The sequence below is a fragment of the Hippocampus bargibanti genome, linkage group LG12 (assembly GCF_051943395.1).
Source record: "Hippocampus bargibanti isolate YZ-2025 linkage group LG12, ASM5194339v1, whole genome shotgun sequence".
Classification (NCBI taxonomy): domain Eukaryota; kingdom Metazoa; phylum Chordata; class Actinopteri; order Syngnathiformes; family Syngnathidae; genus Hippocampus; species Hippocampus bargibanti.
Genome location: NC_142745.1, coordinates 3,560,092 through 3,584,222, shown reverse-complemented (window position 1 = coordinate 3,584,222; position 24,131 = coordinate 3,560,092). Strand labels below are relative to the sequence as shown.

General features: G+C 40.9%; 2 protein-coding genes across 2 annotated transcripts; both read left to right on the top strand.

The window, feature by feature from the left end:
- The first annotated feature begins 121 nt into the window (after nucleotides 1–121).
- Nucleotides 122–8,454, top strand: LOC148890009 (uncharacterized). The gene is made up of 5 exons (XM_089010796.1): nucleotides 122–365; nucleotides 962–1,467; nucleotides 2,031–4,118; nucleotides 4,673–5,220; nucleotides 7,529–8,454. The coding sequence occupies exons 3-5, from the start codon at nucleotides 3,782–3,784 to the stop codon at nucleotides 8,057–8,059; spliced, it is 1,416 nt and encodes a 471-aa protein (XP_088866922.1). The 5' UTR covers nucleotides 122–365; nucleotides 962–1,467; nucleotides 2,031–3,781; the 3' UTR covers nucleotides 8,060–8,454.
- Nucleotides 8,455–9,318: 864 nt separating this feature from the next.
- Nucleotides 9,319–13,545, top strand: LOC148890008 (heme transporter hrg1-A-like). The gene is made up of 3 exons (XM_089010797.1): nucleotides 9,319–9,589; nucleotides 11,582–11,749; nucleotides 12,296–13,545. Exons 1-3 carry the CDS (start codon nucleotides 9,460–9,462, stop codon nucleotides 12,430–12,432), a joined length of 435 nt encoding a protein of 144 aa, XP_088866923.1. The 5' UTR covers nucleotides 9,319–9,459; the 3' UTR covers nucleotides 12,433–13,545.
- The last annotated feature ends 10,586 nt before the right edge of the window (nucleotides 13,546–24,131 follow it).

The window sequence follows — 24,131 nt, the reverse complement described above, 5'->3', positions numbered from 1 at the left end:
AACAATAGTGTATATCAAATTAAATAGTACAGACAATACAAAATAAAATAAATAAGTTCAGTTTGAGTGTTAAACAAACCGGAAACAAGAGGACTTCCTTATTCCGGTGTATCTTTTTTTCTGTGTCGGCGTTTGTTGCTTTCAATGTTTTTACCACAACAATATTTCATTGTACGGTTTCGACATGTCTGCCGCTGGTCTGCTGCACGCGTTTCAGAGCAGAATAACAGAACGCTTCACAAGCGTCGCTTTGGAAATATTTCAAGAAGTAGCGCATATTGTAAAAGGATACCAAGAGGAAAACGACCGTCTGCGATCCTTACTGAACAAAATGATTAACGTGCAGATTAATTCTCCCAAGATTGGTTTGTATAACCGTTAATTACAATTTACCTGCAGTACTGACATTTATACGGTGCATATTAAAATTACCTTATTTATTAACAATTGCGTATAGGGTTTTCACAAAAATATACCATTTTGTGAGCATGTATTTGGTTGCTTGGTGGCTGGAAATAAAGAGACGTGCATTTAACGCCCCATTAAATAAGCATTTACCCGATTTAATCCAAACGTACACAATTACTTGTTCAACATAATTTGGGGTACTCCAGAATCCAATTGGAGCCAGCAACACGGTAAAACATGAAATATTTAACACTATTGAAGTTGATGTCACGTGTTCATGTCCTCAAAAAGTGACTGACGTTTTGTGCTGGTAGCCCAAGTTGGCTGTATAAAGTTTTGCACTGACCAACCATTGAAGATGACATACGGATCTAAGAGAAACATGATAAAGTCTAGACTGTTGGGAATAAATCAAAACAATTTAATGGAAAAAAATGGTGAAATTTAGCCTTTAAATGTAGTGCTTCTGATAGAGTTTAAGCCAGCATAGAAGGCCATGTTGGCTATTATGATAACACTGAGTAAAAACCAATCTTTTTCTCTCCCTCAATAGATGACTGTCGATTCCCTCAACGAACTACGGCTCCTGGAGAACAAGCATATGGGCCGAACACTCCTTTAGAGACAGAATTACAGCGATGTTCTAAAGTACCAAAAATTGAGCAGACTGGGCTATTGGAGCCAACGACCAATATACCCGAAAAGGACAGCACTATCTCAGAACTACTGGCTAATGCACCTAAAAAGGAGCAAACTGAAACATCAGTGTCCTACGCAACGGATGTATCAGATCACCTGGCCAATAAACAAGACGTTGATTCCACTAGACGGTTGGCAACGGAACGAGAAAGCAGAATGGAAAACGGCATCACAACGCACTGTCTTAAAAGTGAATTCAAAGAGGAAGCAACTGAAAGGCTGGACATCGCTACCTCACTCCACGCTGTTGCTTTTAGAGACTTCGGCACAGCTTCGGAATTTTCTCATCGGTGCCGTAGTGACGCGGTCACAAACACAGACCTGAGATATCGTGAATCTCTGAAACCCTTATCCAAAAAGGTAGACTTATTTGTCATTCTGTTTCTGTTAAGGATTTGTTTCATTTGGGTACATCAAGCAATATTAGCACTTTTTTTTATAGTTGATAAACGTTTGGTTCAGACACATATGGATTTGATTAGCCTTTATTAGTCTCACAGTGTAGAAATTTACATTTCCCAGCAGGAAAGTGAGGAAAGGAAGAGTAAAGGAAAGAAAGAAGTAGAAAACCAAAATACATGACCATGTAAAGGCAGCCACTCGCGGCGCCATCTTGATTTCAAAAAGAACAACAAAAAACTAAATAACAAAGAATGTGACACAATTGGTGAAATGTGCATGTCTGCTACAAGCTAAATGTTGAAAGCAAACACGAAGCTGTTGACAATAAGATCTTCTGTACCACTTAAATCCGCTTCAATTTCAAGCCGCGACAGTTCCACATACGCATCGGTTGTCTGCGCTGGCGCTCTTGTCTTATCGCGGGCCCATTAAGCCATGCATATGCAGAACACACTATCAAAATATACTTTGTTTTCTGATATTGTCTTTTTCTGTTATACTTGTTCTAAATGTCACCACAGAAGTCCATCCGGGAACACAAACCAAAAAGAAAAAACGTGATGACGACGATAGCATTGAAAAAGGAACTCATCGCCAAATGGGAGAGAGGTACGCGCGTCTCGGACCTGGCCGTGCAGTACAATATGGCTAAATCGACGGTATCAACTATATTGAAGAGAAAAGAAGCCATCAAAGCTGCGGATGTGGCAAAAGGGGTTAAAACGCTCAGCAGCAGAAGAACTGACAAAGTAGAAGAAGTGGAAAAATTTCTGCTTGAGTGGATTACCCATAAACAGTTGCGGGGCGACACCGTGTCAGAGACCCTCATTTGTGACAAGGCAAGGGAGCTGCATAATGCGCTTTCCCGAGACGACCCCGGGAGCAGTGCTGAGGAATTCAAGGCTAGCAAAGGCTGGTTTTGCAAATTTAAAAAGAGGAGTGGAATATGCGGGGTGCTAAAACCAAGGGAGGCTGCCAGAGCTGGAAAAGAAGACGCTGAGAGACTTGAGGATTAATTTCAAAACGTTGTTGTCGTCCAAGGTTTTCTCCCTTAAAGGACAACCGACGTCTCCGGACAAGTTGTGTTCATAATTTGTAAAATGGCTTCAAATGACTTCTACTGAGCATATTTTAATAAGATTCCACCGCATATAGCTATATTTTACGTTTTAAGACTCGCGCTGAATATTCAAGAAGTCTTGTTTTTGAGTTAGTGACGAGTCCGTACGTGACGTCACTAAAGGAACGCCCCTGACCGAAAAAAGACACATTGTAGCAGTCCTTCCATCACGGCAATGTATTTTGCTGTACTTGTTTGGTTTGAAAACCTCATGTTGCACCCAAAAGCCACCATAAGAGGGCGTCCAAGCTCCATATAAGGAATTTATCAGCGTGTGGAAACGGAGGTGGCCACAGGAGGTCGCCATTTTGTGCCTCTTTTTGGGTGAGACATTTCCCCTCAATGTTGCCTCAAAATGGCACGGAATAAATTATTTAATTGATTGCAAACATGTATGCTTTCCTCTTCAGAACTATTTGAATCATATTCATAACTGGATGTGTAACAAGAAAGCATATTCTCCGAATTTGAAGCCATTGTTTTGATTCTCCAGCAATGCAAGACGGCTTGGCGTGACGTCACGAACTGGGGGCGCGACTTTCTGAAAATGCCCAATTTGCAGCTCAATTTTTTGCAGATTTTGGACACTTTGAGTCGTTTTTGTTGGTGTTTTGCATTTGAATAAAAATATCATACTGCGTGTTTTGGGTATTTTAGATGCTATAAAACGTTTTTCTGGTGTCAGTTAAGAAACAAAAAAGTGACGTCGGTTGTCATTTAAGATTCTTTGGCCAAAGGCAGGTGTAACTATAGTCAGTGTTTTGTACATGCTCCCATCGTGCTGTGTATCGTGGCTGCTTTTATTGGAAACAAACACCTTATTTAAAAAGTATCTGTAGTCTTGAAAATGTGAAGGAAGTTGAAAATTTGAGCCCAAGCTTGACGAAAAATATCGATAACGCTCCAATCACCAAACAAAAAAAAAGAAAAAGAAAAAAAAACATTGACATGTAATACTTAATTCGCCCAGCAGGGGGTCGAACAGCTATCCATCCTTTAACTGTTCAACTGATATACGTAATCCCCAGTTGACCATTTTTGCGAAGGTGTGTTTGATTTCGTCTTTATGAGTACAAACTGTCCTGTATTGAAAACAATTAAATATTTAAGTTGTTTTTGTGATGTCTCCCCTCAGGAAACATCTTTAAACAAATGAACACACAAAATATTAAATTGACCGGAAATGGGGGTCGCATCTATTTTTCTTTTCCGGGTTGTCTCTTGTTTCGCTCTGTTGTCGATTATATTCGTACTCCTTGGATGCCCAAAGACAAAACCACTGTTGCATTGCATTTCGTTGTTTGCAACATGTCGACTGTCAGCCAAATGCATGCGTTCCAGCTTCATTTAACCGAACGTTTTACCAGCTTGGCCATGGAGATATATCAAGAAGTGGCGCTCATTGTGAAAGGATACCAAGAGGAGAACGAATGTTTGCGATCCTTATTGAACAACGAAATAAACCCCCGGTGGAATATAACCAACATCGGTTTGTACATTTTAACATTCATATTCTACATTTAAATAATGTGGTCAAATAAATTAAGTATATGGTTTGCATTGAAAAGTCGCCTGACATTTTAGCTATATTGAATTCTCAGCATTAAAAGTTGTTTATTTTGTGGTTATACGTGTATTTCTCGTTTCTGATTGAGTAACAACAAATATACAACAACAAAAACACCAGTGTTGACTCTCAAATGCAGGCACGCCTCAAAACTGTTTTTCGCCCAGCTGTCATTGACAGAACTCTTTGTAGTGGCATTTTTATGTACACGTATTGTATTTGTCTTTGGATTGCACAAATAACACTATTCAGATTGGCTCAGTCACAACCACCTTTTTTAATATAGGCCGATCACAAATGATGTACATGATTATTTATTTACATATTCGATGGGTAGGCTGGTACTCAATAGACATGCTGTACAAGTGTTTTCCACAATATAGCTCATTCAAATAGTCTATATTTTGCGGTGGAAATGTTCTCAACTTCTTATGCCTAGTGTAAAGTGTGATGTTTCTTTCTTTTTTTTCCAAAAGAACACAAAAGACTGGCTAGAATGCCTGTGCAAGAGCAACCTCCTGAAATGAACATTCCAGAGGAGAAGGGAGCTGAAACAAGAACCAAAAGGTCTAAAATAGAACATAATCAGCAATGGGCTAATGTATTTCACCCTTTTGTAAATAAAACAAAAGAAGAACAAACAGAAGTATCAGTGTCATCTGCAGTCGGGCAATCAGAGGAAACGGGACTGTCAAAGAAATCAGCAGTTGAAAGATCTGTTTCATTGCCTGATTTACCTCGACGCAAGCAAACCAAAGAATCAGAGCTATTGACCAACGAACCTTATGACCAGCAAACCGAATACGGTAAAAGCTTTGCACTTGAACGAGAGAGCGGAACGGACAGCGGCATTATAATGGATTGTCCTAAAATTGATCCCAAAGAACAAGACACGACTGCACTTCAGGCTATGACTTTTAGTGACTTTTATACAGCCAAAGAATTTGCTCAGCCAAGCACAAGTGGGGAAATCACAAACCAAGACCCGCTACTTCCGGAGCGTCCAAAATTATTCATCAAAAAGGTAAACTTTAATTCTCTGTTTCTAAGATTACGGTCCTGTAAATTTGTGTGATGATTTACTTTGATGACCACTCTGGGTGTTGCCAAACGTGAGTTTTTGGGGTAGCAAGGCAACAATTTTGCATGCCTACTTTGCCATCCTCATCCATGGTTGGTGTCAATGAGTCACGAGCGGCCTAAACTGCAAGTCTGTGGAGATGCTGAGATGGAGAAGATTATTTCCCGAGCCAAAAATTCTCTGAGCAGCTTCCATTTTTTGCTCATTGGACATTTGATTTGATCATCAAGCTATCAAAACAGGTTTGAAGATGGCAACCGGTTGGACCAGTGGATTTATGCTCTCTAAACATCAAGAGAAGGCGTCGCAATCCAGGCTGTCATCAATGACTTTTGTCTTTTTTTTGTGTCAAGGAACAACACCAACAAATTGGTGTTGAAAAAAAATGCATAATAAACACATAATAAATAAACACATAAATAAATATGTGAATACATAAATAAATAAATGGGTGGATGGATGAATGAATAAAGTCCCCATCTGAGGAACTAAGCTTGAAGAATTAAACTGTGAATTTCTACTAAATGTTGTCCACAGCAACAATGTACATTTACTTCAAAACAAAAAGCTAAATAAATAAGTACATAAATACAATACACATAGATTTATATCGCGCTTTAACAATAGCCGAAGCTATTCTCCAAAGTTATGTCCATAGCCAACACTGTACGTTTACTTCAAAACAAAAAGTTAAATAAATACAATAAACATTGATTTATATAGCACTTTAGCAACAGCTGAAGCTGTAACAAATCGCTTATAATAGAGTTGGATAAATAGATGGATAGATGAATAAAGGTTCATGAGCAAACCACCCAATAACGAAGCAAAGAGCTGGAAGGACCATCACTGCACCACTATAAGAGAGGTTGACAACATTGAACAAGCTGCTGGCCTTCCATCCCTGTCAAAGAAAAACGGATCAGCATCTACTGGAAGTTAACCTAGACTGGTACCAAGGGAAGCAACCAAAGAAGAAGCATTTTCCTTGAGAAGCTAGAAACACCACAGCTCCAAAGGGACACGTCCCATAAAAAAACGTCTCTAGCCACAATTCAGGCAAGGTGGGAGTGGTCTCACCTACTCACCTTCACATGACCACAGCCTCAAATTTCGAAAGTAAGTAAGTCCTGTGTTAGTTGTGTGGTGTGTTTGGGTGGGGCGTGGGTTCAGAAATAAATCAATACAATCCTGAACCATCCTAATTTCTTGTTTATTTTTTATTCTAGGTTATGTCTAGCGGAAAGAGGAAACGCTGCGAGGTGTGCGGACCACTGAAGGACACAAAGACGCAAACCACATGCCGAAACTGCCAAAAGTACATCTGTGGTGCACATACAGCCAAATTTTGTGATGAATGTGTTTTTCTGCATATCACATCATAAAATGGTGGCTTGTCGATGAAAAGGTTTCTTCAGCAGTCATCTGTACTTGTTTGAAAGTGTCGGACGTTTCGCTTCTTATCCAAGAAACTTCGTCAGCAACGACAAAGTTTCTTGGATAAGAAGCGAAACGTCCGACACTTTCAAACAAGTACAGATGACGGCTGAAGAAACCTTTTCATCGATGGACCACTCCTGTACGACTGAGAGCTTACACAGACGTAATGGTGGCTTGTGTAATTGGAAGTTGAAGAATTATCAATAAATCTTGAATTGACGTTGTCTAACTTCTTTCCTCCCCACATTCCCGAAGTCTCGAGGATAGTATATTTTTAACATCGGTTATAGTCTGACAAAAAAACAGACTTACATTGCAATACAAGGATTTGTTATGCTTATTATTTGCTAACTTAAAAATATGACACATGAATTTGACTGTAGGGATTGTATAAGTGGTAAATACATTTCCAAGAGGGCTCTTAAAAAAACTGGACCTTTGGAAGTCCAGTTTGCAAGTTTAATAAATTTAAGTCATTCACTGCCAGAGAATGTGCAAAAATGTGTCCACTCCAGTGCCAGGGTTTTTGTCATTTTCACTCAAATTGCAGGACTAAAATTGAATTTTAGGACTACATAAACATTCAATGCAGCGTAAGAAACCTAAGACTCTCTTCTTTCATCAGCAAAAAAAGTTAATTCCTAAGTTATATGGGTCTGGAGTTATCTGCGCTTGAAGTGGGGGCAGCTGTACAAAAGATACATGATGCCCCCTCGTGGGAGGGAAAAACATCACCAGAGGTCTGACCGGATCTTGATCTTCATGTTCATGATCTTTTTGTGTGTGATACTTATCCCACATGTGACCGCAGAAGAGTACCCTGGATGACAGGCCAAAGAGGAAAACCGTGATGACGACCATAGCACTGAAAAAGGAACTTATTGCCAAATGGGAGAGAGGTACGCGCGTGTCGGACCTGGCTGTTCAATACAATATGGCGAAGTCGACTGTATCGACCATATTAAAGAGAAAAGAAGCCATCAAAGCAGCGGATGTGGCGAAAGGGGTCAAAACGCTCAGCAGCAGAAGAACTGACAAAGTGGAAGAAGTGGAAAAAGTTCTGCTGGAGTGGATTACCCATAAACAGTTGCGGGGCGACACAGTGTCAGAGAACCTCATTTGTGACAAGGCAAGGGAGCTGCATAATGCGCTTTCCCGGGACGAGCCCGGGAGAAGTGCCGAGGAATTCAAAGCTAGCAAAGGCTGGTTTGTTAATTTTAAGGAGAGAAGCGGAATCCATGGCGTGCTAAGACCCAGGGAGGCCGCCAGGGCGGGAAAAGAAGACGACAAAAGATTTGAAGACCAGTTTCAAAACATCATCAATAGCGTTTTTTTCCCATAATAAATGGGGTGGACAAACACACTGTGGTTCTGACAGCCCACGCCCCTAGATCTTTTTATGCACACTTAAAGGACAACCGACATCACTTTTTTTGTTTCCTAACTGACATCAGAAAAACGTTTTATAGCATCTAAAATACCCAAAACACGCAGTATGATATTTTTAGTCAAATACAAAACACCAATAAAAATGACTTAAAGTGTGCTGAAACTGCAAAAAAATTGAAACCGGAAGTGGCCAGTTTCAGAAGATCCCGCCCCCTTGTTCGTGGTGTCACTCCAAGACGTCTTGCCTTGATCGAGAATCAAAACAATGGCTTCAGATTCGGAGAATATGCTTTCTTGTTATGCATCCAGTTATGAATATCATTCAAATAGTTCTGAAGAAGAAAGCATACATGTTTGCAATCGATTAAATAATTTATTCCGTGTCATTTTGAGGCATCAGGGGTGGGAAATGTCGCACCAAAAAAAAGCAGAAAATGGCGACAAAGCCGTGTAAGGAATTAATCAGCACGTTTCCACAGGCTGATTAATTCCTTACATGGAGCTTTGTCGCCCCCGTCTGCCTCTCTTTGGTCCTACATGACGTTTTCAGACCAAACAAGTACAGCAAAATGCATTGACGTGATGGAAGGACTGCTACAATGTGTCCTTTTTTGGTCAGGGGCGTTCCTTCAGTGACGTAGGGTGAGGACTTGTCACCAATTCAAAAACAAGACTTCCGGAATATTCAGCGCGAGTCTTAAAACGTAAAATATAGCTATATGCGGTGGAATCTTTGTAAAATACGCTCAGTAGAGGTAATTTGAAGCCATTTTACAAATTATGGACACAACTTGTCCGGAGACGTCGGTTGTCCTTTAAATTGGCAATCACACTTCTTCTCACGATGAGAGGAACAAAGCATCATTTTCACCAGTGGATTAGGGACGTCATGGTTGAATCTGCACTTCTACGACAAGCTAAATGCTAAAAGACAATTTGACTTAATATAATTCATTTAGTCTGTGATTCAGATATTTTAAGGCAGCAGAGAAGGCCTTGCAGGCCCTGACCGCCCACCACTGTTTCAGTTTAAGTTAGATTGAACGATGTTGTACTTTGTGTTTGATGAATTGAAATGTTTCTCGCAGAAACGGCGTTTGCTTTCACTCCCCAAGAGGTCGCTGGGCTCGAATATCAGTTCAAAACTGCCGACGTTTAGCGGCCACGTTCGATTTGACCTTCGTCACAAGATAAACACCCAATTGTAAACGCTCCGCCATGGAGGTGGAGGCTTCTCGTCTGTGACAGCGCAGAAACAGTCCCTCCGTTTTCGTCATCCACTCATTAGCCTCCTTTTTAGTCTTCCTTCCTATTTAAAAAAAAAACCAAATCTCTTCACACGTTGTTGTCAACATGGCCGTAAACAAAACGTACTTGAGTATCGGCTATGCTTCGTTCGGTGTGCTTTTCGGGACGTCTGCTTTTTTTGTGTGGAACGTCGTGTACCGACAGCCGTGGACAGCAGCCATGGGAGGACTGTCAGGTAAAGAACAAGTGCAACGGCGAACCGTTGCAGAGTCATCTCTGTCAAAGTGTTTTTTTTTAATCTCAGAAGACGTCTTTTTTTAAAAAGTAGAATGCAACAGTGCTCACTCGAAAATCAGATGTGTCACATAATATCGATTCATAAAGTTTTTTTTGTGTGTTCAGGCTCTTAATTTAATTGTTTGGTTTAATATAAGCAAGACATTCTAACATGGAAAGACGTGTTTTAATTTAGTCATTCTAATTTGGTATAACAAATGTAAATATGACATTCATTAATGTGTTCAATATTTATGATGGAAGCATAATCTTTTTTTTCAAGAATTCTGATATTTATAATGAATGTATTTTCCCTCATTCTTGAGCGAAAGTTTGTATGTAATCGTCATGTAACGTTCATTGAAATTCATTTGGGGTGTCAGGTGGGGGCACCCCCCAAATAAAAAAATGATAGCTTTCTTCTTACGTTGTTTTTGACTCGTTTGTGTCTGCCTCATACTTTCCACTAATTTTTAGTCATTCATTGAGAGAAGCAGATATTCCGATTTTGTTTTCATTTTCACTTATTTGTTAGTGTTTATCAAACGAAGTCAGCTTTATTGTCAAATATGCTAATGTAAATGACATGCAGCACAGATGATGTCATGACTCCTTTCTTTTTTCAAAAGCCATTTGAAATCAAAACTAGTACTCGTCCCGGCGCACACAAGCACCTTGAAGTCATTTGGCTTTGTGCAAGTAGACCAGTGTATGTGACCTTTGAGCTTTTAGATTAGATTTGTAATTGCTTGAATGAATATGCCGCTCCCTCCATGTTTTGCATGAAGCTTGACTGTGTTATGATCCACTTCACTTTTGTGGATCATTGATTTACCTTTTAACCCTCTCAACCAAGACAAAACCGCGAGCCTTTGTTTTGGCAAAGCCTCACAGTGACTAAAGTGGGAAAAAAAGAACTGTGCTTAACTGACTCAGCTTGTGGAAACTTGTTGAGTCATGGTGTGATCACGAGGATACATTTTAAATCAGTCTCGCAGTTGTACATGAACTCTTGGCGTAAACAACCGTGCCTGCCTTTTTTTTTTCTTTTCACCTTTCCATAATTTATACAGCATTGTTGATATCATCCCATCATAGGAACTTCCCTGTGCTGGCAGTCAGTTATTATTCAACATTAGCAAAACACAATGTGGTCATTGGAAAACACAATGTGGCCGTTGGCAATTTAAATACACCTACATAAACACAAAGCTTGAAATGTGTTCCTTGCAAGCAACTCGCATACACTGTTAACTGAGTATATATTGCTGATTGCTAATGAATTCTGTTTTGAAGCATTTGTGGCAAAGTCTAATGCAAAATATTGTACACAAAAAAGGGTCAGGGTCACCAGGGTAGTGTGTTCTCTTGACGCTACTTTAAACCATTTTTCAAAATAGTGACTAGTGAACAAGGGCCATGAATAATGAGGAAATGTATTGTTATTATTATTATTATTATTATTATTATTATTATTATTATTATTATTATTATTATTATTATTATTATAAATAATTTACATTGCGTCCCTAAAAGTTTTTTTTGCATTTGCGCATAAATGGCACAAGATGGCAGCAACACATAACACGAAGCGTAAAACTTCACTCAGTAGCCACATTGGGAGGAAAGCAGAGGCACACTTTCATTTTTTTTTCATATGATAGTGTACAAGGGATGTCAAGAAAAGAGCACATTAAAAAAAAACACAGAACTAATCAATTAATCAAATCTAATAACGGCAAAATTCCAATAACGATTTCATCGTTTTGGGCTGACATCAGTAGCAGTGACTCCTGCTCTACTTGGCCGTTTAGCAAGGCATTAGTTTAGCGTGAGTTTCTGCTCCAAGCTGCTTGTGTTTTTTTTTTTTTTCATTTTCTATTTGCGAATGTGATTGTGTTTCAATGTGAGCCCCCGAAGGGAATTGTAATATTTTTCTTCTGCTCATTAGGTGCGCTGGCACTATGGACCCTACTGACCCACATCATGTACCTGCAGGACCGCTGGCGCACTTGGCTGAAGGGTCTCAAGTTGATCTTTTTCGTCGGCGTATTCTTCTCTCTGCTCGCCGTTGTTGCTTTCATCACCTTCCTGTCGATTGCCATCCACAACGGAGAGTGTGAGTTACCGATCGGTGTCTTTGTGGTGGATGTTAGCGTATGTGTGAAATGTGCCATGGTTTTAGATGAGATTGAATTAGCCTTTATTATAGTCTCGCAGTGGAGAAATTTACATTTCACAGCAGCAGAGTTATGAAAAGAAGAGGAAAGAAAGAAGTAGAAAAACAAAATACAGGAGCTGCTGGAAAGGCAGCCACTTTTGCGGCGCCATCTTGAAGTCAAAAGAACAAAAAAACGATATCACAAATAATATGACACTTTCTGCACCCTCTTTGTAGCATAAAGCAGTTCTAGATGAAAGACGAGAGGATCAAAGTGTCCTTTTCACCAGTGGATCAAGGACATCATGGTGAAATGTGCACGTCTGCTACAAGCTAAATTTTGAAAGCAAACACGAAGCTGCAGCATCCATTGACAAAAAATAGACTGTCTCACATCTCCTGTCCCACATAAATCCGCTTCAATTCCAAGCCGCGAGCGCTCCTTTCTTCTCATCACGGAGTCCTCACATACCCTTCACTATGTAATCTTTCTCTCACCCGTAGCCTTGACTGACCCTCGTAGTCTCTACCTATCTTGTGTTTGGAGCTTCATGAGCCTCAAGTGGTCCTTCCTGCTCGCTCTGTCGGCCCACCGCTACCGCAAGGAATTCACCGACATCGCTATCCTCAGTGACTTCTGAAGCCCGATGATAACGTTACTCGAGAACTTAAAGGGACCCGCTTGTATCTCCTTTTGCTGGAGGGGACAATGTGATGGATGACTCTTTTTCAGGTAACACTTCAGTGTTTAGATGAACTTTCACTTGCCTCACCTTTTTCCTTTAGTGCACAGGTGTCAAAGTCAAGGCCCGCGGGCCAAATCCGGCCCGCCACATCATTTTTTTCGGCCCGCGAACGCAAATCAAACTTGTTAAATTCCATGATGATTGCTAAAATCTGAGCCAAAATTTCATATTTTTGGATGTCAACCACAATAAAAGTCATTATTCTTGACTTCAGATTTGAAAACGAGTTATTCATTAATTTGCTGTGTGCTCTATATGTAATATATGTAATATATTTTTCTATAAAAATATATACGGAAATCTGTAAAGCCGAGCGAGAGAAGAGAATAGGCGTTTGGGAATAAATGAATTAAAATGTGGAAGAGCAAAGAATTAGAATTTGCACAAAATGCAGGTCAGTGTTTCATACTACAGTAAAGTCTCGTTATATCGATATCGGATATGCCGGTTATATCGATACTATTTCTATGCACGCACGGAGAAAATTACATGCAAACAGGGTCGGTTATATCGATAGTCCCGGTTATATCGATATTTTTTCGGACTCCCTTGAATATCGATATAATGAGACTTTACTGTATATGCACTTAGTGCAATTGCAATTGCTTGTTATTACCACCAGGGTGAGACACCACTTCAACAAGACTTGATATCCCAAATTGCTAATGCATATTCTTGTTAAAGATTTGTGTGTGTTGTTTTATAATCAGATGATAAATCAGGTATGACAGGGTATTTTCTTTGCACTTTTCACAATTATATTTAATTATGCGACTGGAAAAAAAGGTTGGACAAATGACTTCTGTTTCATATAAGTGCTTTTTAAAAAAAAGAGTTGATTTCATACCCTCCTGATGTTGTATATGTTGATATTGTAACATTTTTCAGATTGTTGCTCAGCCAAATTATTTTTGCCATCTTTTCACCTGTGTGAGAAGTTACTGCTGTGTATGCACATGAGGTTCTTCTCAGAAGAGACACATCAATAAAGTGCTTTTAAAAAAACAACCACTGTGTGAGCTCTGAAACACACACACACAGTTAAACACTTCCCATTTTTTTCCTCAGAGGCACTATTTTACAGTTTCGGTTCCTATAAAATATTTCATGGCTGTGTAGTTTTGCTTAGGAATTAAACTTGTTTTACTAAGGAAGGGTTAGATGAGTCTGCCATAAGCAAAGGTCACTTTTGGGTATTAGCAGCGAGATTTGCGCCAATCAAGCAGCTCGCCCGAGAAATCTTTCAAAAGAAAAACACCCCCACAGCCACGCCAAGGCGACAATAAATGAAAAGTTGAGCTTTGAAGTCAGCCAATTATGCCATCCAGATTTTGATTTTGTACCTCACGTTGTTTTATTTGGTCGTCAGTACTTTTTAATCAATATGGGAAAAGATGTCTTTGCAAAGTGGCACGACGTTTGTATTCACATGAAAATATGCATGCTCATTCTTTGCTGGCGATAAACACTCCTCACAATATTTTGGTTCTAATTGCATTCAGCTCGTTTGTTTGTAAGCTGCCGCACTCCGCCCGCGTCTTAGTAATTGCAATGTTGTGGTCATATCACCATGGGAACATTTTTAGCTGAGTGTTATAAACTTCAACATTCGGAAACTGAAAAACTACCCGTCTCAATTTCCACTGAGTGGGGCAGCCGACGCGTGGTGGTGGGGCTGGTGGGGTGGGGGGGAACCAAATGCGGCCTATTAACTTTATATGCTAGCCCGTAAAGTGTGTGTGTGTGTGTGTGTATATGTGTGTGTACATGGTATGTAAAGAGGGGAGGGGACTCGTTTTATTCAATTATGGGACCCCTTTCTCCCCAAATCAAGGAAGGAAGTAGTCTCAAAATCTTGAATGCAGTCTGGCAGAGTGCGGTGAGACTGTGTTTGTATCGTTTACCCTTTTAAAAATCCTAAATAAACTGGACAACGAAAGGGTAAAAAGCGACAGCTTTTTTTCACAACAGGTGAATATATGTACATAAGCAGCAGAGGTCCTCCGAAGACCATTATACATTGATCGCATGAAATTATATACAGCATATGATTTTAATATCTATAGTATGAGCACCGGTGGACTTTTATAACATTTCATCTGAGGTTGCATTTGTTTTTAAAAAGTTGTATTTGGCTCATTGGCTGTAAGCCATCCACCTTTTTCGATCCAGTATAATGAAGATCATTCAGGCTGATTTTACTTTGGCCGACATGAAAAATGTTGACTTTATTATTATTATTATTATTATTATTATTATTATTATATGAAATGTAGATTTATCCACTGCGAGACTAATAAAGCAAAATCCAATCCAATTATTATTATTATTATTATTATTATTATTATTATTATTATTATTATTATTATTATTGACTATGATTAAAATACTTTTTTAAATATCAATGCTGCACATGTCCTGATCCTGAAATCTCTTCGGAACGAGCAACATGGCAATACATCGATATTATTTAATGGGATTATTAAAAAAATTATAGATATTTGTACTTACAGCATATGGAATGTTCTTCTGGATTTAAAAAAAAACGCACCCGTAATTATCCTCATATTGGTATAAATACATTATTTATACCAAATGCAATATTGCTTTTCATGCTTGTTTTATAAGTGAACATGTTCTGTGGAAAATTCTGAACATGTTCTGTTGAAAATTACTTGCTTTGATGTACATCATTATGTGCTCAATAAAGGGGTTGGCAATCAACTGCCTGTGGGCCATAAACAGCAACAAAAGCATCTGTACCGGCCCGCCAAACCTACTCAATTTTACTTGTATCAAGTGGCTGCACACTATAGAATCATTTAGATTTAGACTTTTGTATTTTTTTTAAGTATGTATGTATAGTCTAGGTAATAAAAAAAATATTCTAGATCCAAATGATCTTGTCATGTAGTCACTTGATGAAATAAAATGCAATAATTTCAACAAAACTTCCCAGTCCACGCAATTCTAAAAGTAAGAATCCAAAATACATACTCCTTTTCATATGCCCCGCAACGTTTTTGCAATATTCCGAAAACAGCTTCACGGTGTTGCATTAGATGATTGAAACATATCGGTGAATCCAAAAAAAAAGGCCCCACAATTTGCTCCAGCAGTCCTTCACAAACATTGACTGAGATTCCCAAGTGGATGTAAAGTGTGAAAGCTTCAATGGTGATATATGACCATTCAAAAGCATTTGTTTGAAAGAGAAGAAGAAGAAGAGAAAGAGAGAAATGACAAACTTCCCATCTTGAACTAGTCTGAGGACCAGATGGCCTTTTTGACATCAAGAAACTGCTTTGGCATTTTCCGATGGTGGTCCTCGGATGATTTCCAAGCAACTTCTGCTGAATCAGACAAACAACCGACAGATATTTAAAGGACAACCGACGTCTCCGGACAAGTTGTGTCCATAATTTGTAAAATGGCTTCAAATGACTTCTACTGAGCGTATTTTACAACATTTCCACCGCATATAGCTATATTTTACATTTTAAGACTCGCGCTGAATATTCCGGAAGTCTTGTTTTTGAGTTGGTGACGAGTCCTCACGTTACGTCACTGAAGGAACGCCCCTGACCGGAAAAAGGACACATTGTAGCAGTCCTTTCATCACGTCAATGCATTTTGTTGTACTTGTTTGGTCTGAAAACTTCTTGTTGCACCAAAAAGAGGTAGAAAAGCGCGTCAAAGCTCCGTGTAAAGAATTAACCAGCCTGTGGAAACGGGCTGATTAATTCCTTACACGGAGCTTTCTCGCCATTTTCTGCCTCTTTTTTAGTGCGACATTTCCCCCTCGCATTGCCTCAAAATGGCACGGAATAAATTCTCTAATCGATTGCAAACATGTATGCTTTCCTCTTCAGAACTATTTGAATCCGCTCATACTTTTGCCATTTCTGATATCCCGGTGCGGAACACCCGTCATATTTTACTTAACCGTCGCGATATGCTGATGTTTTTACCCTTTCTGTCGTTGTCGCCTCAGCTCGCTTTGCCTCTGGGACCAAGTTTGCATCTGAAACATTTTAGGGAGACACATATTTGCCATTCCCAAGCCAGCACAAAAGGGATCTGCCATGACAGGGTGCGCTTGATGTGGCTTCACAAGGAGGAACCAGAACCAGAACAAGGGATTGGAAAAGCCATGAAGAAATGTTAGCGCTATGTAACTTTGGTAAAATCACCTAATCTAATGGAAGTCAGGATTGATTCGACGTGAAGGCCAACTTCTTTGAAGCGGGGCCGACGAGTTCTGTTGACGTTTCTAATGCAATGGCTCTGTTGTCGAAACGCCGCATTCCTCTGCAGCTCGCGCACAAGATGCCGTTTGACTGTACGTTTGAGCCCCAGGGGTGCGTTTGTGCGTGCGTGACAGCGTCGGAGCCCGCAGATCCCTAAGTGGACGCTGCTTCCCTTAACTCGTATTTGAAGTGTGAGATTACAGATATTGCTCACGTGGAGTTGGGGTCTGGGTTTGCCGACAAAGGCCTTTTATTGGCCCTGACAGCAAGATATCCAGATAAAAGATGATCATATATTTAAAAAAAAAGAGAGCGAATCATCTGTAAGATCTTTTCTCTTTGAGGCTGTAGAATTGGGTTTATGTGAATCATGGCATCAATCAAAACATGGGAAGGTTTGGAGCATGGAGATCATGTTTTTGCGTCTGCAGTCAGCGATGAGGTCACCGAGGACCTCACTACAACGGAATCTCAAAATTTTAACACCCTTAAAGGACAACCGACGTCTCCGGACAAGTTGTGTCCATAATTTGTAAAATGGCTTCAAATGACTTCTACTGAGCGTATTTTATAACGATTCCGCCGCATATATCCTCTCTCTCTATATATATAGAGAGAGTGTCTAAAGTTTCTTGAATGTTTATGTAGTCCTACAACTAAATATTCTTCGGGTCCTGCAATTTGAGTGAAAATGACAAAAACCCTTGCACTGGAGTGCACACATTTTTCCACCATCGTCTGGCAGTGAATGAGTTAATAGCAGGTGAGATGTAAGGTGGCTGCAAAGGGTCAAAAATTATTATTTTTTTTTGTGTTGAAGATGATGTTGGAGCCAGTTTTTCTTCTCAGATGTTTCATCTGTCTCGTTGACACAGCCAGCAAAGCCAGTCATCAGCATAATGTGTAACAATGTTTACAAGGGGGGTCACTTTTTTCCACTCATAATTTCAAAATAATATTTTTGAGGAAAAACAACAACAAAAAACACGGGTTTATTCATGCTCAGTGTTTATCCATCAAACATCATGACCTGACATTACGTACGTTACATGACGTGACAATTTCGGCCTCTCCTTGAGCGGCAATCTGGAGACTATGGAAATCACGTAGGGGCCAGATGGTCACTTGGTTTGCACAGAAATCAAACTGCCGACAATGAATTTCAGCTGCTGACTCAGCGGTGAAAATGACTTTCATGTGCTGACTTGCTATAAATAGCGTCGCCCCACGCTTGATGAATATGCAAAAAAGATTTTTCGTTTGGCGCCCTTGTCACGTTGTCTGTCAACATGAGCAACTAGATGTCAATAGAAATTGTGATTTTCATTTATCTGTTCGCGTTTCAACCCGCAATGTCCCTTTTTTTTGTTTTGTTTTTTTCAACAATCCGGGTCACTCAAAGACTCCTATCAACACTCGGACTTCGGATGTGTTTCACATTAGCACATGCACACAAAGACCAGATGACCTCGTGTCTACACATGTGGACATGATGCAGTTTGTCCACGCAACCTTCCTCCTTGTCACGCTCTCTTTGATAGCCACGCAAACACGATCACTTTCATTCCTCGTCAAATTGGGTCTTTGGTCTTTAGTAGTTTGATTTAAAAAAAAGATGGTGAGACCGTGGAAGGCTCGTTCGCACTTCCACCTGACAGCTTTGGTTTTAGAGCTCAAGTCGATGGAAATTCAATGTAATTAGAAGCAGTAAGAAGAGGTGAGAAGGTCTCATAATCAATACTACTGAGACGAGAGAATATTGTGAATGCTGATTTTATATATTTTGCTGCAGCATGTGAGTGAAAGGACAACCGACGTCACTTTTTTGTTTCCTAACTTACATCAGAAAAACGTTTCATAGCATCTAAAATACCCAAAACACGCAGTATGATATTTTTAGTCAAATGCAAAACACCAATAAAAATGACTTAAAGTGTCCAAAATCTGCAAAAAATTGAGCTGCGAATTGGGCATTTTCGGAAAGTCCCGCCCCCTTGGTCGTGGTGTCACCCCAAGACGTCTTGCCTTGCTGGAGAATCAAAACAATGGCTTCAGATTCGGAGAATATGCTTTCTTGTTAAACATCCAGTTATGAATATGATTCAAATAGTTCTGAAGAGGAAAGCATACATGTTTGATATTGATTAAAGAATTTATTCCGTGCCATTTTGAGGCAACATTGGGGGGAAATGTATCACCCAAAAAGGGGCGGAAAATGGTGTCCAACCTCCTGTGAGGAATTAATCAGCCTGTTTCCACAGGCTGATAAATTCCTTCCGTGGAGCTTGGTCGCCCTCTTCTGGCGGCTTTTTGGTGCAACACGAGGTTTTGAGACCAAACAAGTACAGCAAAATACATTGACGTGATGGAAGGACTGCTACAATGTGTCTTTTTTTTCGGTCAGGGGCGTTCCTTTAGTGACGTCACGTACGGACTCGTCACCAACTCAAAAACAAGACTTCCTGAATATTCAGCGTGAGTCTTAAAACGTAAAATAAAGCTATATGCGGTGGAATCTTTGTAAAATACGCTCAGTAAAAGTCATTTGAAGCCATTTTACAAATTATGGACACAACTTATCCGGAGACGTCGGTTGTCCTTTAAAATGTGTTTTAATATTTCATTTTATTTTTAATGTATTTTTTATTAGTTCCCACTACACTGTTTCACATCAAGAAAATGTTGAATATTTATTCGTATTTTGTGAAGAATTTTTCAGGTTTAAGACATTTGTTTTTTTCCCCTGAATGCATTTAATTGGATGGCTATTACGCAATAGTTTTTGCTATTCACTGGTTGTGATTGAGATTGTGAGATTGCCTGTTTTCTTTTTTTTGGGGGGGGGGGGGCGTTCTATTCACTGAATGTCGTTCTTTGCATTACATTGGATATCACAAAGCACAACCATATATCAGTGTTGACTTTTAGATCCTAACTACTAAGCGGCTAAAATTTGTCCCCAATGGACTTCCACTTGTCACAATCGTGCAGTGTAAAAAATGTCCAACAGTTAGTCACGGATTCGACCCCAACCGGGCTCGACGCAGCATGCCGCACTTCCTTCTCAGCTGAGAGCTCCAGTGGGACGGACCCCTGAACTTAAACAGTGTAATCAGAGCCGCAGCAGGATATTAGCTAAATTACACATGAAAGCTGGGATATTTGAAGGGAGCCTGTGCGCTAAATATTATGATAAATTATAGCCTAATGCAAGAAGATAAGGCGCAGCTACACAAGAATAATACGGGCAGGCACGCAGCAGGGGAGTTTGCTGCTTTGGATGAGATACTGCGACTCCATCCTTGAGAATAATGTCGACAAACATTTGCAAAAACAATCTCACCTCAGGGGCCACTTGGTGGCTGCTTGCGATCTTATCACATGATGCTCAACAGATGGAGCTTTGTTGATTTTTTTTTTCCATTTGACTGTCACAGTTCCAATACGCAACATCTGAAATGCTTTGAAAATACACAATTGAATGGCCGGCGTGTTTGAGAATAGTCACGACAAATGTCACTTTTTATTTACAGGATTGAAATAGTCTTTGAGAGGAGATAAAGGGTGGAGACTGTGGAGTGTAAGCTTTGACAGCGATGACCCCATAACGGGGTAAGTTGAGAGTGTTTTTTAAAAATATTTTCCTAATTTTTAACTCCATATGCTCAAATAATGACAAAGTAATATCAACTCAGTTTTTTTTTAAATGTCATAGCTATAAATTACAATGCATGGTAAAATCCATTTTGCGCAAGCTTTTCAAATTTAAAGGGGAGGTCAAATCAAAAATATTCTTAAGGTTAACGTTGAAACATTGAATTTTGATGAATATTACATTTGTGAAATATGAATTATGCATTAAAACCCACGAAAACTGGGGTGAAGGGTGGCTCCTTAATTTTTAGATATATGGGGGTTGTATTGAAGATATTATTGATAAGAAAATAGTTTCATTGACCTCCCCTTTAACTCACTGGCTTCCACAGGCTGATAAATTTCTTATATGGAGCTTGGACGCCCTCTTCTGGCGGCTTTTGGGTGCAACACAAGGTTTTCAGACCAAACAAGTACAGCAAAATACATTGACGTGATGGAAGGACTGCTACAATGTGTCATTTTTTTCGGTCAGGGGCGTTCCTTTAGTGACGTCACGTACGGACTCGTCACCAACTCAAAAACAAGACTTCCTGAATATTCAGCACGAGTCTTAAAATGTAAAATATAGCTATATCCGGTGGTGGTATCTTTGTAAAATACGCTCAGTAGAAGTCATTTGAATCCATTTTACAAATTATGGACACAACTTGTCCGGAGATGTCGGTTGTCCTTTAAAACAAATGAGTTCCATGAAAACACAAAACACTATAAGTCACACAAATGACGCAGAATCTCATGCTGGGTCAAAACTTGTCGAATAAAAAATCTGGTTTTAAGACTAGTTTCACAAATGAAATGTCCAAAGGAACATTTCATTTGATAAATGTGGGACCTTTTTGTCTCCTGCCTCACTCAGCGTTGACTCAACCTGTTTATCACCCACACCTCCCGTCCTCATTATTAGTTTGCAAACCTCAACCCTTCCCCGAGCCCGCCAACCCCCAGCTACACTGCACCCCCCCTCCCTTACCCGCCATCCTCCTCCCCAGCCACTCTAAGTGGATACCCCACAGGAAGGACTTCTCCAGGGGGGGAAATGGGTCCCAGATGTGTGCCTTTGTGCCACTATAAGCTCCTCAGGAGGGATGGAGCCATGGAAGGATGGCTGTGTGGCTATGAAGGGGACGCGGGGGAGTAAGGTGGGGAGGGTGGAGGGGGGGCTCATGTGTGCGCAAACATCAATAACAGCAGCCGAGAGGGCGAAGACTCCCAGCGTGAAGTCGAGGGGGGTGGAAATTTTAAGATCGGTTCCTTTTTGGTGGAGGCTATCCGTATTTCCAAACTTCCAAACACATCACTTAGGATCGGTCACAGTGTCGTACGCCTTCTCTCGGCAGTTCTCTGACCTTTCGCCATATGATGGTAATTGAATTGACTGCATTATGAACTTAAAGAAAACTGCTTTTCTCCTTTATTTCCCCGGAGCTCTTCAAACGCTTCGCCGTGGCCGTATTTCATTTCAGAGCAAACCATATGGCGGAGAGAGCCTAAAAGACAATACATATCTCGGCCTTCTTTGATACCTAAGCCCCCCCCCCCCCCACCTCCCCTGTGTACGCGTGGAAGCCTATATATACACGCCGATATATATCAATATACCTGTGATCTATTCTCGGCCACAGAAAGGGTTAATTATGACCACTGTGGAAATAAAACAAAGACAAAAGCAGGGCCCAAGTGTTTAGTGAAACATTATGTCAAGGCTCTGACAAGAAAATGAAATGTGCAACATCAATCAGCCGATGAGGACCGAGATCAAACGGGCCTCCGCACTCCTGCATCTGGTTCTGTTTGGACAGCCCCCACCAAACCCCCCCATCTCCCCTCACTCGCCTTTCTTTCCCCATTTTCTCCTCCTCCCGCGAATCTGCGACATTCCTGCTTGGCCCCCCTCGCTTTGTTCACTCATGTTTTCCATCACGGTGGCAAGACGCCACGCTTTTTGCTAAAAAGGTAAGCGGGCGGCAACAATAGCTTTCCGGTCCCTCCGCCGTCTCCAGCGGGTCTCCCAATAAAAGCCAAAAATCTAAAACCAACCAATACAAGAATCGACCGTAGCGTGTTTTTGTAACACGGATCCTCGTGTAGTTGAACGTCTCTCCTCTTTCGAGCTGATTGGACCCAAATGGGCGCGAGCTACTTTCCCTTGGATGAAATGTAAACCGGTGCAATCATGGGGCTCATCAAAGATCCTCACACACAATCACACCCGCGCTGTCGAGTTCCACTTTGAACCTTTGCTACTCGGATGTCTTTGAGGTCACATTGGCGTACGTCGGCTCGGATCAGGAAACGTCAGAACTGGTGGTGGATGGTGAAGGAGTGGAAATCAATGCATCATTCGGAGTTTGTGTAGTCATTCCAAATTAGTCACCCACGGTTGTGACGCAAGAACTTGTAATGGTCATGTAGGCTTGCAAAATTTCGGGGAATGAATGGGATTGATGGGAACGGTTGTGAGCGCAGCGATTGTTCACGTTTCGGTCTCCCAAACTCAGGAATTTACTTCCACCCAACATCCGTAATATTGAGTTCCTACTTTCAAATCCCACCTCAAAAATGACCATTCCTTCCTTCCATCCATCCATCCATCCATCCATCCATCCATCCATCCATCCATCCATCCATCCATCCATCCTTCCATATATCCACCCATCCATCCTTCCATCAATCCTTCCTTCCTTCCTTCCTTCCTTCCTTCCTTCCTTCCTTCCTTCCTTCCTTCCTTCCTTCCTTCCTTCCTTCCACCCATTCATCCATCCCACCCTACCAACCCCATCCATCCATCCATCCATCATCCATCCATCCATCCATCCATCCATCCATCCAGCCATCCATCCATCCACGTATCCCACCCAATGCCCCACCCTTCCAGCCCAATCCATCCATCCAATCGCACTCTGTGCAAACCAGAGCTGTGATCCAAGTCCAGAGTCATTTGACAGCGTGGCAGATGTGGTTGCCAAATGTCCCACCATACCGTGATTACACAACATGTTGTCGTGGAGTGAAGCAGGCCACTCCGTCACCACTGCCAGTTTGTTAGAAAACAGTCTTTCGCTCTACTTTTTGGGGGTTTTCCAAACGGAGGTAGAGAAACATGTGTTGACTTGAGCCCGAGGACATGGATAGCACAATTAGGTGCTCTTTCACCTCAGCAGTCTCAGGTCATTGGGCCACGTTGGGTCAAAGGTTGTTCCGTCATTGAGCGGCACAGCTGAGGCGTTGGGTCATCTGTGAATCGGGCATTGGTCAGGTGTTGGAGGTTTTATGATTCGGCACAGAAGGAATCCTGGCCCCAAAACAGAAAACTCCAAAGAAGGGAAACCTCTCTTGTCACCTCATCGTTGAAATTGAAATGAGCAGATTGCAAAATCTTTCAAAGGTTTTGTACTTCAGCCAAGGAATTTTAATTTCACGAGAGGAGGAAACTCTCTCTTTGACTTTGGTCCGTTTCGCTAACTGTCAAGAATGTGACTTCCTTTTGATACCAAACGTTGGCTTTCAAGTCTTCCCTCCAGTTGACTTTTTGTGTGATCGTGAATGAGACGAGAGCACGCATGTGGACCCAATCTGGAAACCATAAAGCCTCCGTCATCGCTGCAACATGAAGTCGGGACTTCTGATTGGCCGACGGGACCACTTACCCCCATTCTCACATCGCCCGCCCAACCGGCACGCACTTCC

Bases quoted from the DNA above. Each gene is read 5' to 3' on its own strand.
- LOC148890009 (XM_089010796.1), top strand. From the start codon at position 3,782: ATGAACACACAAAATATTAAATTGACCGGAAATGGGGGTCGCATCTAT. The intron at 4,119-4,672 runs GTTTGTACATTT...TTTTTCCAAAAG, and splicing joins GTGGAATATAACCAACATCG to AACACAAAAGACTGGCTAGA. The intron at 5,221-7,528 runs GTAAACTTTAAT...ATGTGACCGCAG, and splicing joins CAAAATTATTCATCAAAAAG to AAGAGTACCCTGGATGACAG.
- LOC148890008 (XM_089010797.1), top strand. From the start codon at position 9,460: ATGGCCGTAAACAAAACGTACTTGAGTATCGGCTATGCTTCGTTCGGT. The intron at 9,590-11,581 runs GTAAAGAACAAG...TCTGCTCATTAG, and splicing joins AGCCATGGGAGGACTGTCAG to GTGCGCTGGCACTATGGACC. The intron at 11,750-12,295 runs GTGAGTTACCGA...TCTCACCCGTAG, and splicing joins TGCCATCCACAACGGAGAGT to CCTTGACTGACCCTCGTAGT.